The sequence below is a fragment of the Trachemys scripta genome, chromosome 11 (assembly GCF_013100865.1).
Source record: "Trachemys scripta elegans isolate TJP31775 chromosome 11, CAS_Tse_1.0, whole genome shotgun sequence".
Classification (NCBI taxonomy): Eukaryota; Metazoa; Chordata; order Testudines; family Emydidae; genus Trachemys; species Trachemys scripta.
The window spans coordinates 3,899,256-3,913,233 of record NC_048308.1 but is presented as its reverse complement, the minus strand read 5'-3'; the positions used below and the strand labels follow the sequence as shown (position 1 = coordinate 3,913,233).

The window sequence follows — 13,978 nt, the reverse complement described above, 5'->3', positions numbered from 1 at the left end:
ACACAGCCTCAGACATCCCCCCGCTCTCAATGTAGCCGAGTGGGCTGGGGCAAGAAAGGGCGCGGCCCGGGTGCCGTATGTTCCAGCGATCCCTGGCTGGTACAATTGTCCCCAGGCAACCGTTTCTGTCAGCACAGTTCTGAGGTTGTTCTCAGTTATAGTGGGGTCAAGCCAGCTCCCAGGATAAGGGGAGCAGAAAGATGGCTTAAAACAACTTTCACTGCCGCTCAGCTAGAGCTGAGGATCTGATTCCAGGCGCTTGTTCCAATGACAGGAACCCAGATCTCGACTCTGAAATCTCATGGAAATAGGGTCTCATGAGATAGCGGGTACATTGCCGAGACTGGGAACTCTCTGATGCAAGGGACTCTGCTCATTGTTACTTCTGTATACAGCACCTGGCACAATGGGGTTCTGATCCCTGATTGGGGTTCCCAGGTGTTACTATGACACTAAACTTCCTACTTCAGCCAGACCAGGAATAATGACTTTTTCAGAGGGTTTCAGCCCTTCCTGCTTCCAACCGGAAGCTGAAAACCAAAGGTAGCAACAATGAAAAAAACATTGTTTTATTTCAAAGCTAAAGCTTTTCCAAACTCAAAGCAGATTAGGAGTTTGGGGGGAGGGGTCACAGTTTGGGCCAATCCTCACTTTATTCAAACTGCTTCTCCCCAGTTACGCTCTGTTCAATAGCAAGAACACAGGTGGGCCGATATATTTCCTTGTGTATAAACAAAGGAGAAGCGTGGTTTCCAACTCCACCTGAGCCTAGTGATTGGAGACCCCCCCACCACGGTCGGGGAGGACACCAAAGGGAAAGAATATACATCGTTTTTTCACTCTGCTACCCAAAGATAGCCAAGAAACCACAGCTCCGGGGAATAACAAGCACTTGTTCATCTGGGGAAGGAACACTCAGCGGTCTCATGCCAGACCATGATGGGCACATGAGAGCAAACACTTCTCAAAGGGACCGGCTGCACTGCCACGCAGCAGGCAGACATCCGCAACCAGGGTTGTCCACTTTTAAGGCTTGAAGTCTTTCCCTGTGAAGACACAGACTTTTTTTTTTAAACAAAGACAGACAGACAATGCACAAAGAGGGGAAGCAAAGATCAACATCAACAGCCAGTAAAAAAACATCGGGGAAGCATCCTTCTCAACATGCCCAGGGCATGCATAGTGGGGACAGCTCGATAGCCATATAGGAACCTTGGGCCAGATTGTCCCCTGGTGTCAATCAGCTTCCTTCCTTTGATTTTATACCAGCAGAGGGGCTGGCCCGTTAACACAAAGGAAGACATTCATTTCTTGAGCAGAAACAAAGAGGTTGCATTTCTGCTAAGAGTGACCGACCACGAGCAGCAAAGCCCAGCAGATATCCCAAATTTGCATTCAGAAGGGAGGTAAATTTAGGGGCAATTGAGAGGCATGCAGGTTGCACAATGAAAGGGAGAGAGGACAGAGAGGTTTGGAGATCTGGAGAGGAAAGGAACAAATATGACTGTGCGGCAGTGGTAGGGTTAGTTTCAGGCGATGCAAAACACCAAGGGAAAGAGAGGAGAGCTAACGGCACAGGCGACAGTGCATTCTGCTAGGAGTGCCAGGTGCAGTGCCAGAACGCAAGGCTGCCTTTTTAGGCCGATCCACAGACCAGAAGGTGAAAGCAGGTTCGAGGCACAGGGAGCAATTCTAGCATGGCAGGGAGGGAGAAGGAGGAAGAAGACGGTGCCAACACATGCCAAGGTAGACAGTAAGAGTTTACCAAAACGGAAGCTGTATAAAATTCTTACCTCCCATAAATCCCAAGGTAAAGACTAAGCGTGTCAAAGAGCAACAAGAACAAAAACAGGTTTATACTGGATTATTTCCGCCAACGGAAGCAATACAAATATCGTTCGGAGTGAGGCAAACGTACACATTCCACTGCACTCGCCTCTACACTTTGACATTTTTCTTAACAATTGCCAAATGATTGAGACCTGCCTGCGTCGCACGTTGGATTTGAAGCACGGCATTAGACTAAGCACAGCCTCACCTTTGGCGCTAGTACATCAGCGCTGCAAGCGAAGGTGCAACGGCAGCGAGCATTGATACACCCGTGCTACCTTTGTTCTAGCCCGCATGGGTAACAAGAGCAGTGAAGATGCAGTTGCACAGACCCTAGCTTTGGGTTAGCAACCTGAGTACATACCCAGAGCCCCCAGCGGGCTTGTACTGGGGTGGCTAGACCATGCCAAAATCCACACAGTCCTCGGTTCACTGTTACCCAGGCAAGCTCTATTAAAGCTAGTGCGGATACGCCTACCTGCCATACAGTTCTGTACGCATTTGCCAACTTTTTTTTCTCGTGACCGAGTTGAAGAAAATTGTTGATGCCCGCAACCAAACAGAGCTGGGATGAGGGGTTTGGGGTATGGGAAGGGCTCAGGGCTGGGGCAAAGAGGTGGGGTGCGGGAGGAAGTCAGGGCTCTGAGCTGGGGGGGTGCAGGCTCTGGGCTGGGACCGGGGATGAGGGATTTGTGGTGCAGGAAGGGGATCCAGCCGGGTTTGGGGCGGGGGGCGCTCTGGGCTGGGGCAGGCGATTGTGGTGTGGGGTTGGGGCGCAGGCTTACCTTGGGCAGCTCCCGGTCAGCGGCACGGCAGGGATGCTAAGGCAGGTTTCCTGCCTGTCCTGGCACCGTGGCTCACACCCCGGAAGCAGCCAGCAGCAGGTCCAGCTCCTAGATGGAGGCACGCAAGCAGCTCCGCGCAGCTCTTGCCCGCAGGCAACGCCCCCCGCTCCCAATAGCCAAGAACCGGCCAATGGGAGTGCAGAGAAGTGCTCAGGGTGGGGGCAGTGCGCGAAGCCCTGTAGTCCCCCCCGCCTAAGAGCCAGACCTACTGCTGGCCATTTCCGGGGTGCAGCACGGTGTCAGAATAGGTAGGGACTAGCCTGCCTTAGCCGGGCAGCATCACCAACGGGACTTTTAACAACCCGGTCGGAGGTGCTGACTGGAGCCACCACGCCCCAGTGCCTTACATTCCGCGACCCAGTCCCGGGTCCCCACCTGCAGTTTGAAAACCACTGCTCTAAGTCCCACATCCCTCAAACATCAATGGCCGATGGTGACCAGTAGTACTATCTCGCCACTGGGAAAATGCAAGGGCTAGTGGCATACGGTTTTCTCCATTTAAAACCTTTGGAAGCATTGGGCTGGTCATGCTCATTTCCACGACTGCAGTGATGTGTGTGTGGGGGTGGGTGGGCGGGGAATGGTTTTCAGAACTCTGCTTGGTGTTCGGCCCCCCATTGATGCCAAGGATCAACTCCCTGCAACGTCGGTAGCTGCAAAGATAGGCCAGCGCGGAGCGCTTTGGAAAATCCCTCCCATAATCCGGACATTGACGGCTTGTCTGTAAGTCCAAAGTTTTGTCCTATCTAATGGAACCGCAGATTGTTCACACTTTGATTCTTAAAAATCGCTCTGCTCCCACCACTAAGCAAACCGAGTCATTTGCTGGGAGGAGCCCAGCACTAAGGGTGGGTTTCCCAGCAATACAATCAGGGCAACACTAAATCCATGTGGGACATGGTCCATGCTAACCTTGTGATGCACATTGACTGAGTTTCCTAGGCCAAATCCCGCAAACATCCCCATTCTCTGTGCAGATGAGATTGCTGCATGTGCAAAGCCAGGCGTACGCTCACCTGATTCATGCACACGAGCGTCCGAGAGAGCTCACGGATATGCGGGGGCATGTGCACACCCCTTGAGAGCTCAGTCAATATGGAAATACGCACTGAAGGCATAGGCTGACTCCGCAGTCGATAACGGTTCACGTACTCGTGGAAGAGGGAATGGGGAATAGTACAAACCTGAGTGGCAGGTGTGGGTGTCTTCCCCACAGGGCTGGCATCTGGTTTAATGGGATCAAAATCCAGATCCAACAGGCTGGCTCCCTCCTGGAAGGGCCCAGGGGCATCAAACTTGGCAGCAGTAAGGAAGAAAAGCAGTGTGAGCATTAGACAGATATCGGAGATAGACGGTATATGGCACTTGATATCCAGGGCTCAGGGTGCAGATGCAGAAGGCACATGGTGGGCATGATAACCATGGATGCCTCCATGCCTGTGCCCCAGATTGCATGATGCCTGTGAGCACGTACAGCGCACCAAGGAACGCATGCAAACCAAGAACTCAAACCTTGTCCGTTTTCCTACTTGTCTGAATGGCTCTGACAGGACAGGGTGGTCTTATATGGCCGAATTGCCATTGCACCGGTCAGCTTGGAAAGGTTTCTCATCTATTCCCAACTGTCCTTTGCAGCTTTTCTGCATCACCATCGGCTACATGGTGCTCACAGCTCAGGATTAATTTCCCATCCTCCCCAGGAGCCGCCACCGTCTGCTGTGCGGCCAACCAGCATTCAGCTCACCCGTCGTATCTACACCAGTTGCTCGGGAGGGACCTGGAGCTTGGGAGGGAAAGGCGCATGATCCTGGAAGGTACCTCCAATGGAGACCCAAGCCTAATCCCTAAAGTTTGCTGATCTGTTACCCCTCTTTAGACTCCAAACACCATCCACAGTCACATGAATCATAGGTGAGTTCACATCTACCCCATGGTTCTTGACGGCCACCAAATTCCACACCTATCAGTGCAAGCTCCAGTACTGCCCACACTGGGGATCCACTCCTCAGACACACACCAGGACTAATGTGCTTTGTATTTTCCAAGACACACCCAGATTCAAGAGATGTCACCCCTGCCTTCTGAGCCAGCAGAGTGAGTTCCGTTCTCTCTACTACACAAGCAGGTGGCACTATCAGGGCATTCATGAACTGCCTTTAATGAAGCCGACATGGCAACCATCACATAAGGGGAACTGGTCATTAACATTCAGTCCTGAGCTAATGCCATTCATTTTTAGTTTCCTGCAGGGCCATTATGAGATGCCCCCTTTCTGTCTAGCTCTTCCTTTGAGAAGAAACAATTCTGCTCTATGAGCTTCGTGCTTTCCATGGATTTCCCCAAGCTCGCTGGCCCTATAATTTCTACTATATTTCCAGTTCCACCCAAGGTTGTTTTCTGTTGTTCTGCCCCAACTCCAGCAAAATCCAACAGTGAAAATGCTCCTAGTACTTACTAAACACATCAGATTACCCAGCGACAAGCTTCAGTATCAAGTTAGGACATGAATTCATTGGTCCACCCAGGCCAAAGACGACCACAAAGTTTAGCATTTTGCAGCAAAACCGCTACAGTGAACAGAAAGTGCGATACAGGAGATCCACACCCTTGTTACTTTCCACCTCAATGCACTTTACTCCCACTTCCACTTCTCTTTATAGCTCTCTCCTTCTTATGGGCTTGTGGTCCACCGATTAGCACTCACAGGAAGGAGTGTGGCCGGCAGCCGTCCAGGTCCCCAGCCCAAAGTGTTAAACACTAACCAGCACCAGCCTCTATATCCCACTGGATAATTCTATAATAGTTCCTAGACAATTCTCCAGTAGAGCAAGGTCTTCACAGAGGTTCCACTTCCCATGCTTTACTTGGTGCTCAGAGATCAACGGCTCTGGCTACACTGGAATCTTACCTGCTGTTCAAGAGTTATATGCTCCATGGATTAGGGCTTCCTGCCCTTTGCCTAAGTCACCCCCAATACCTATTTTATAAGGGCCCCGATTGCACATTGAAATGGCCCTGGGGAATACACTGAACATTAACGGACACTGGGTGCCCCAGTGGTGTCTGTTCTAGAAACAAGAGTCCCTTCTCAGAGATCACGTCCTTTAGGATGACACAGCGGGTCCCATCCTGGGTCGTGCGCACTGAACCGCCGAGTGCAGGAATCCCTGGATAAACGCAGGTGTTCACACATGATACGAACAATGTAACAGACACAGCGATCGGTTACACGGACATGCTACAAGCTACCCAGGCATGCAGAGGGAGAAAGAATTGCTCAGTGGCCCGTGGCTTTCTCCTGTGATGTAAATATACATAGAACGCTCGTTAGAGTGTCCAGATATGAATGTAACTGGAGCCGGAGGAGAGTTCTGTATTGAGGACAGCACGGAGATGCTGCAGCTGTTGACCTCCAAAGCTCTGCATGATTACACGCTTGCTTTTGTGCATGCTCTCGTCTCCTCCCTACTGTCCACTTGTTCCTTACGGTCCTCCAGATACTCCTTCCCAACTGCTCCCTTTGTCTCCTTTCATGCCGCTACCCTTCCCAGGAACAGCCTCCCGCTCCCTCGGAACTAAGCACTCTCTCCACTCTTCCTGCACATACACCCTAAAACCCACCTCTTTGGGGATCTCCCCACAAACAGGGTCCTCGCACTTTCATGCACCATAGCCGTTACCCCACATAGGGCATCCAAATTAGTTTAAGCTCCTTGGAGAAGGGACCTCCTCTTTACTAAGTCTTTGGAAAGTGTTGTGCACACTTACAAGGCTCTGCTAAGATCAGTTCAACCCGTGATTTTCCCTCAGCTTGGCTGCTGAAGCGGGATGCCCTGACTAAGCCAAAGCAGAACCTCACCCCTAGCTGTGATGCCAGCAGTATCCAACAAGGACACTGAGGTGGGCTCCGACCACAAAATATGGATCTGGGTATCGGGCCCTTTGCCTTGGGGTGAGTTAGGAGCCCATGAATTTAGGATGCCCAGAGGTCTGGGACCATCTCTCTGCCTGCAAACCTTTAATACTTAAAGTTAAAGTTAAACAAAGACTAATGGACCCTGAATAATATTTGTAAAATGTACCAGAATTGGGGGAAAGGTCCAGTGCTGTATCCTGTCATGCCCTGGTCACTGCTGCCTTTCACCCCAAGCAGAGATAATGGGGGAAATTCTGTCCCTACTAAAGTCAATGGCAAAACTCCCATTGATTTTAATGGGGCCAGGATTTCACTCCAATGCACAGATCCACAAAGCAATCTCTAATGGCTTCTAGACAGTCTCCTTCCCAGGCAGGACAATGGACTTTATTAGAACCTTCTCATGTCCTGCTGGCAGTTTGCTTTGAAAGCTACAAAACTTAGTATTTTCTTTAAGATCCCAGCCATTCACTAGGGTTTCCAGCTTACAGAAGCCCCCACAGAAATTGACATTCCAATAATTAATCAATCAAGGGTCTGAGTACACTGACAAAGGCCAGTAGGTTCAGAGGGAAAGCAGACCCCATATTGCCTGCATTGACCCCATGGTGCTCGGTCTGGTGGAGATGACAGGGGGTCATGCTACATGAAGAGCACCGCAGAAGCAACAAACCACAGGAAGTGCCAAAAAAAAAAAAAAATCACCCAACCCCAACTATTCTGGGCCAGATTCTGAGCTCTGTCACATGGGTGCAAATCCAATGAACTGAATGGAGTCACTCCAGATTTACCTTGGAGTAACCCAGTTCGGAATCTGGCCCTTTGTTTGGGGACAATTTAGCCCAGAGACTTTAATAGTCTGCTTCCCTACCTTGGTTTAATATTATGTTGGACATCGGTGTCAATTCAGGAACTTACGTTGAAGGACACGCCTGCACCTATTTCTTATTCCCCGCCTCCCCCGAAAGGGGATGCCTCTGTCTGTGATGGCATGAGCATGGCACAGCCACGTTTTCACGCAAAATGTCCTCACTAAAAACAAAGGCAAGCGTCCATCAGGCAGTTGTCAGCTAAATGTTGCCTAAAGAATATAGTAGCAGTGACAGGGCTGGGAGCCTAAAATGCTTTGAGATAAGGTTGCCAACCCTCCCGGATTGGCCTGGAGTCTCCAGGAATTAAAGATCAATCTTTAATGAAAGATTATGTCATGTGATGAAATCTCCAGGAATACATCCAACCAAAATCGGCAACCCTACTTTGAGAGCTTTAGCAAAGAAGGAAAGATTTTGTTTTGAAGGGTGGGATTTTGTTCGTTGGGAGTCCTTTGGTCAGAATGAGCATGGACCCCCTTTAATGGTAACCCACCCCTGCCTGTTTGATGCTGAGTACTCGGACACTATTGCTGTCCACATCATCCCCGCACTCTAGGAGTTCGACCAGCCCCCACGGTATCTGAATGTAACTTGAGGCCTAGCTTTCTTTTCTCCCAACCCTGGGTGCCTTGTTTCTCCACAGTCGGGTGGAAGCTGGAAAGCCACAGGCCACTGAATTTGGGTTACAGAAGGAAAAGCGAGGAGGACAGTTACAGAGCAGCATTGTTAGAGGTGTCACCTGGGTCTTTAAGGGATGAATTAAAAAAATTGAACATAAGACAGCGCGAGTCTCATAATTAAGCCAGAAAACTGGTCAGGCTCTCATCGGCACAGGGAGTAGTACCCAGGGATGTAATACCGAATAGCCCGCCCACTTCCCCAGCCCCCTTCTCCAGCTGCAAACCACATTAAAGAAGAGAGGGAGAAGAGGAATCTTTTCCCTTTGAAATTGCGTTTGATCTTCAGGATTTTAGCTGCAGAGACCGAGGGCTGATTAAGAGCCATCAGCCTCACGCCAGCCAGATGCCCAGCGCCACTCAAACAGAGATAACGCTGTTACAGAGAGCTGATTGCGGCAAAAGGTGCTGGCTGAGGTCTCTGGAGACTGAAGTCCTTGATCCACAGCCCTGCCCTGTAGGTGGTTTCTTGCCCACTCCACTGGGTTCCTGAGACACTCCCGTTCCATACGGAGAAGTGGCATTTCAAAGCCGCAGAAGCCTGATTTTCAGAAGCGCTGAGCGCCCATATCAGCCTTCAGTTGGACCTGTTCTAGCCTCTGATTAGCAGGCCCTGGGAGCGTACAGAGCAGAGCAATGAGTGCCTCACCCAGGCCTGGTGGGAACCATGTCTAGGCCCGGCCGCTCTTCGCCTGCTCAGTGGACACAAGTGCAGTGATAGTTTTGTGACCCCTTCACCAGGCGCCCCACAGAGTCCTCCCTCTTCATTCTACACAGGCCACGAGAACAGCCGTAACACAGCCCTGGCTTCCGGGCCGCACCGATCAAGGCTGGCTTCAAACTGACCAGCTGTTCAGGGGCGACGGGTGCGGTATCCCATTGGCAATTTCAGCCCGGCCATGCGGTGGCAGCTGGCCCTTCTCGCCCTACCTCCTGACCAGGTTTCGTGGCGTGACACCTCTAAACAGGGAACAGTGCCGGGGGCAGGGAGCAGAGAGAGATAAGGCAGGGCAGAGCGGCTAACCTGCGAGGGGGTGGTCACGCTTATCTCGGGGACAAAATTGTCATCAAACAGACTGATGATGTTCTCGTGCTTGATCTCCTTGGAGGGGGTGTGCTTTGGAGGTGGCGGCACCGGAGGGCCTTTCCGCAACTGCATGCAAGCGAGCGAGCACACGGCGACACCCAAAAAAACCAGAGACAGGAACCAGGTTAGCAAACTAGAACCACAGACACAAGGAGGGGTCAAATAAATAGACATGGGAAGGGGGGGAGGGGAACAACCACACGCCTCCAGAGAAGGTTTGGCATCATTAGTTACACTTCAGCAGCGGGCGGGTCTCCCTCTGTGGAGGAGAAGCGTAACACAATTAATATGCATCACTCGGACATGCATACGTAATTAGAGCATGTGCAACCTTCCAGAGAACCACCAGGGGTGACAGACAGGTTACTCGGCACACGTTTCAGCAGAGAAGTCCAGTGCGCTGGCCACCACTCCCGATACCTACCTGTGCGGTGTGAGCCTAGGGGAGTTAGAAGCCAAAGCAGATTGGCTTTAGTCACACGTGGACACCAGTGGGCTGGATCCCGATCTCCCTTCCACTGGTTCCACTCCACTGGTTTCAGTGGATCGACTGCAACATAAGTGAAACCAGATGGGGCTCCTCGTGAGAATGACACAACCAAGACTGAGATCTGGGCATGGGTTATTGAAACATGTGAGAACAGGCTCGCCCTGAGCCGGTCGGCTCTCAGCTTCACCGGAGTGTAACACTAGGGACATCACTGAAGTCACAAGAGACACGGGGGCATAAATCCAGGAGCAGGCAGGGGGGTCAGGCCATCCCTCTGTCCATATCTGACATCCTTCCTCACTTCACAGTGGGAGCCTTTGATTCCGTGCTGCATGAGCCACACCTTGGATGCTGTGGGAACACACGATAGGGACGGCAAACCAGTTCAGGCACTGTCTGAATTTCCCTTTGCCCCCAGATATGCGAGCTCAAATTGAACCTGTTGAGAAGATGCTGACGGACTGGGGGGAAAAGAGTCTACTGTATAGTGCGGTGAAGATCTCCAGAACTTTAATGTCACTTAGCACCCCCATAACACTTTCTATGTGCAAAAAGCTTTATGAACATTAATCTTCTCATCCTACCTAAGAAGGTAGGTCATTATTATCCCCATTTGCAGCCAGGGAAAACTGAGGCAGAGAGCATGTGACTTGACAAAGGACAGACTTCTTATCAGTGTCAGATCTGGGATTAGAACACAGCAGCTCCTGGCTCTCAGGCCTGTGTTCACTCCACTAGGCTGCACTGCCCCTCCCTCGGATGCACGAACATGTGCCCTACCAGACTTTTATTTGGCTGGCCATGGAAAATGCCAACTTTCTAGAGGGTTAATCCGCCCCAGCCAACGTGCCTGTAAGATTCCATATACACATCTGAACTGCAGCTGGCTGCAGGGTAGAGGGTAAGTAATAATGAAAGTGGCACTTTCACTTCCAGATCTCACTGCGCGGAAGCAGAAGTGCCAGAATGCCACGGGAACAGCCACTCCCGCAGTATCTTGAGCCCAGCCCGATGCAGAAGGTACCAGAAGTCTCACAGGAAAGACTGTTCTCCTCAGAGTGAAGCCAAAGTTTGCTGTCACAAGAGGCTCTGGGGTACTAATCCCGAACCAAACACTGACCCTTTGGAAGTTTGTCCCTCCCCAATACACCCATCCTCCTAATGACTCATGCGGGGGGCTGTGTGGGAAATGACAGCAATACAATGGCTAATCCTCCCACAGCATATGCTGCCCAACGCACACTGCACTGCATATCTACTGAGCCCTGTCCCCGTGTCTCGATTCCGAATGGAAAGAATGCTCCCAGGACACGGTGGTTCAATGCTGAAGGAAATGGAATACCCTTCCGGTTCCAGCCCAGACTGGACCCCAGATCCCCCCCTTCTGGTAAAACGAGACATTGTTCAAAACGAACAAGACCATTGGAAGGACTCCGCTGCCCGGAAAGGAAGTTACACCCCGAGCCCCATCTACTAAGCTTGGGCCGTGTTCAGCTGTAGCAGCATACGTCCATTGTAGCTCCATTGACTTCACCGTCGCTGAGAGTCCAATCCCGGCCCTTGTGGTTTCATGAGGCCCATTGGTTCTGAAGTCCAGGATCATCCTCGCAGACACATTAACAAGCGTGGAGACATGCTGGCAGTCACTTCATTAGGAGGCTAGACACAGGCAGCTTTTCAGAAGAAAGATGTTGGGAAACAGCTTGAGAGCTGAAACAGTGAGTAGTTCACAACCCAACAGGATTTCTCCGTTAGGCATGGCTCCTTTAAGGTATTTAGGTGCCTAGCACCCACTGATGGAAATGGTCTCTCCTTTTGCCTCCTTCCCTGTCTGTTCAATATGCCCCTCTGTTGCTTTCCACACCCCACCCTGGTTGTTAGCACCAGTGTACCCAGAGGTGGGGTGAGGACACAGCCGGGGTATTTCACATCCTTGTTGCTGTCCACTCAGGACTCACCACTTACCCAGTGACTTGCCATCACCCATGTTCATCCCATACAAAGCTTCATATTAAATGCGGATAACTGAGGGTGCAGTTTTTGTGGCTTCTAACTCATGTGGCTACATGCTCTGGGGATAAGAAAGAGGCCATGTGGCCTATCCAAGTCTACCCAGTGTCATTCCTCCCTTCAGTTTCTTGTAAAGCCCCTCGCTGCCTTCCCCGCGTCTGGATCCAGCTCCCTCTTTTGTGCTTGATGCAGAAGGTCACGCTGACCGCACACGGCCCCTTTCCGCGCTCCTCACGGCAGCAGCCAGGTGAACTACGCAGGCACTGAAAAACGGCTGCCAGCAGGTGGCAGCATCAGCTGCATGAAGGCCCACCTTGGTCTCTTCCAGCAGCTGTTACTGCCGGGCCATTTAAATACACTGAACAGCAGAACCCCGGTTACCCGATCCAATTGGAACCGGGGCCTGATCGGATAAGCAAAAAACTGGATAAACCAGAGAATGGGCAGCAAGGCTCCCGCTGTCATCCCCAGGGCGGTTGGGGCTCACGCTGCCAGCTCCGGGCGGCTGGGGGTTTGGTTAATACGGAGAGCCAGATAATAGAGACTAGTTAAACTACTGTATTCTGCTTGCTTAACAGTGACCAATCCACCCCCCTGCTGCTGCGGTCACGCAGCCCGCCAGGGGAGCGCCCAGGGCATTGCAAGAGCGAGGAGAACAAACCCTGTCTCAGTGGAACGAGGTGGAGGATGGGCTAAAAGAGAGGGCCGCACCTGCTCTCCGCTCAGCAACTCAGCACCTCTCCAAACTTCAGAGAGGACTGAGGCAGACAAGGCACCATCGCAGGAGGGTGGGCGGGGAGCTGGCCAGGGCAGAGCTGAATAGGTAGCCGTGAGCTGGGGGCGCTGCAGGGAGAATGGAGGTGGGTTATTCTGAAGCAGTTTGTACAACGGGCGGGAGCCCGAACGTTTGGCTCCACATTCAGTCCCACATCCCACATGCAGCCTGTGCTCCGGGTTCCGATCCAGAGTTCTGGGACAGCCGACGAGAGACCAGAGCCAGATGGCAATTCAGACCCAAGCCTGTAACTCGGAGTTCAGTCTGAGCAGAAGGTTGAGTAGCGTGTGGAGAGAGGCATTGGAGGGAGGGATGGGGACAGTTACTCAGGGTGGTTTAAGGTGGAGGAATTCCATCCTGCCATGGCGCTGGGGAGCGAACTAGCCCTTCCCCAAGAGCGTCCCAGATCACTCGGGCTGCCATCGCTGGGCAAGGTGAGTGTATCAGGACAATTGTGCCCTTTTGGCACTGTGCTGCCCCCAAGCCAGGCCAGACCTCATCTCCTTGAAGCTGTCGGCAGAGATCCCCCTCCTACGTGCCAATGGGCACTGAGCCACTCATCGTTAAATGGATGCTCCAATGCAATGGCTGTGGAGGAGCGAAGCATGGTTCTTTCTCTGGATGTTCACGGCTAGAGATTGAGTGGGCGATGTGATGTCCTTCCCCTTTACACACACACACACACACACACACACCATTGCCGCTCCAGGGAATTAAACATTCACCGCCCACAGCCCTGGAGTTAGCTGCAGTCAGAGGCGCTGGTTTTGTTTCAAGATTTCTTTGCCGTTCTGTTATTGCTCCAGCTATGCTCTCCAGCTCTCCTGCAAGGTGAATGCCACCAAGTAACACCCGGTTTCTGTCTAAAAACCCAACGGCCGAGACCCAGCACACTACCTCCCTGGAGCCCAGGTGGGATTTTCAGGGTCCGGGGGCTATATCGCTGGCCAACAATTGCACAAGGAGGTGCAAGGCAATGGCCCAGCAAGAAGAGCGGACAGGTCCCTGCAATGGAAAAGAAACCAGAACCAAGACCAACAGCAGTTGAGGAAGGTTGGAGGGGAAAGACGAGTTTTCTAACAGGGTGTAGCGGGGTGGTTACCCCGCTCCTGCCTGAGGGGTTTAAAACAGCCCTGGCAGAGGGCTGGGGCAAAGAGAAAAGCTACTGGGCTGATTGGGGAAGTAGCCACAGCTGGGCCATGCCCCAATCAGGCCCCAGCTGGCCTGTATAAGACGGCTGGGAGCCAAGAGCTCAGGAGTCTCTCTCTGCCTTCAGAGGGAGAAGGGCCTGGCTGCAGCAAGCTAGAGACAGGGTACCTTACTGGAGCAGGACTTGGGACAGGCTGAGGAGCTGGGGAGCTCCAGCCTGGATAGCCCCAGGCTGCAGCCTAGTAGGAGGCCAAGGGGTACTGGGGGTTGCAGAGGGCAGCCCAGGGCTAGGCCAAGGCAGCAGGTCCAAACCCAACCTTGCCTATT

General features: G+C 52.1%; 1 protein-coding gene across 7 annotated transcripts in view; it reads right to left on the bottom strand.

Moving 5' to 3' along the window:
* Window positions 1-13,978, bottom strand: part of BIN1 (bridging integrator 1) — a 150,380-nt gene that overhangs the window by 19,198 nt on the left and 117,204 nt on the right. For 2 of the 7 annotated variants that reach the window (XM_034786371.1, XM_034786373.1), the window contains 3 exons: window positions 9,165-9,293; window positions 3,860-3,970; window positions 1,794-1,817 (listed from right to left, as the gene is read on the bottom strand). The exons of 1 other annotated variant lie outside the window; for it this stretch is intronic. In XM_034786371.1, coding sequence (XP_034642262.1) covers window positions 1,794-1,817; window positions 3,860-3,970; window positions 9,165-9,293 — 264 coding nt within the window. The remainder of the gene's footprint in view (window positions 1-1,793; window positions 1,818-3,859; window positions 3,971-9,164; window positions 9,294-13,978) is intronic. 4 more of the 7 variants (XM_034786372.1, XM_034786375.1, XM_034786374.1 and 1 more) reach the window with 2 other exon arrangements.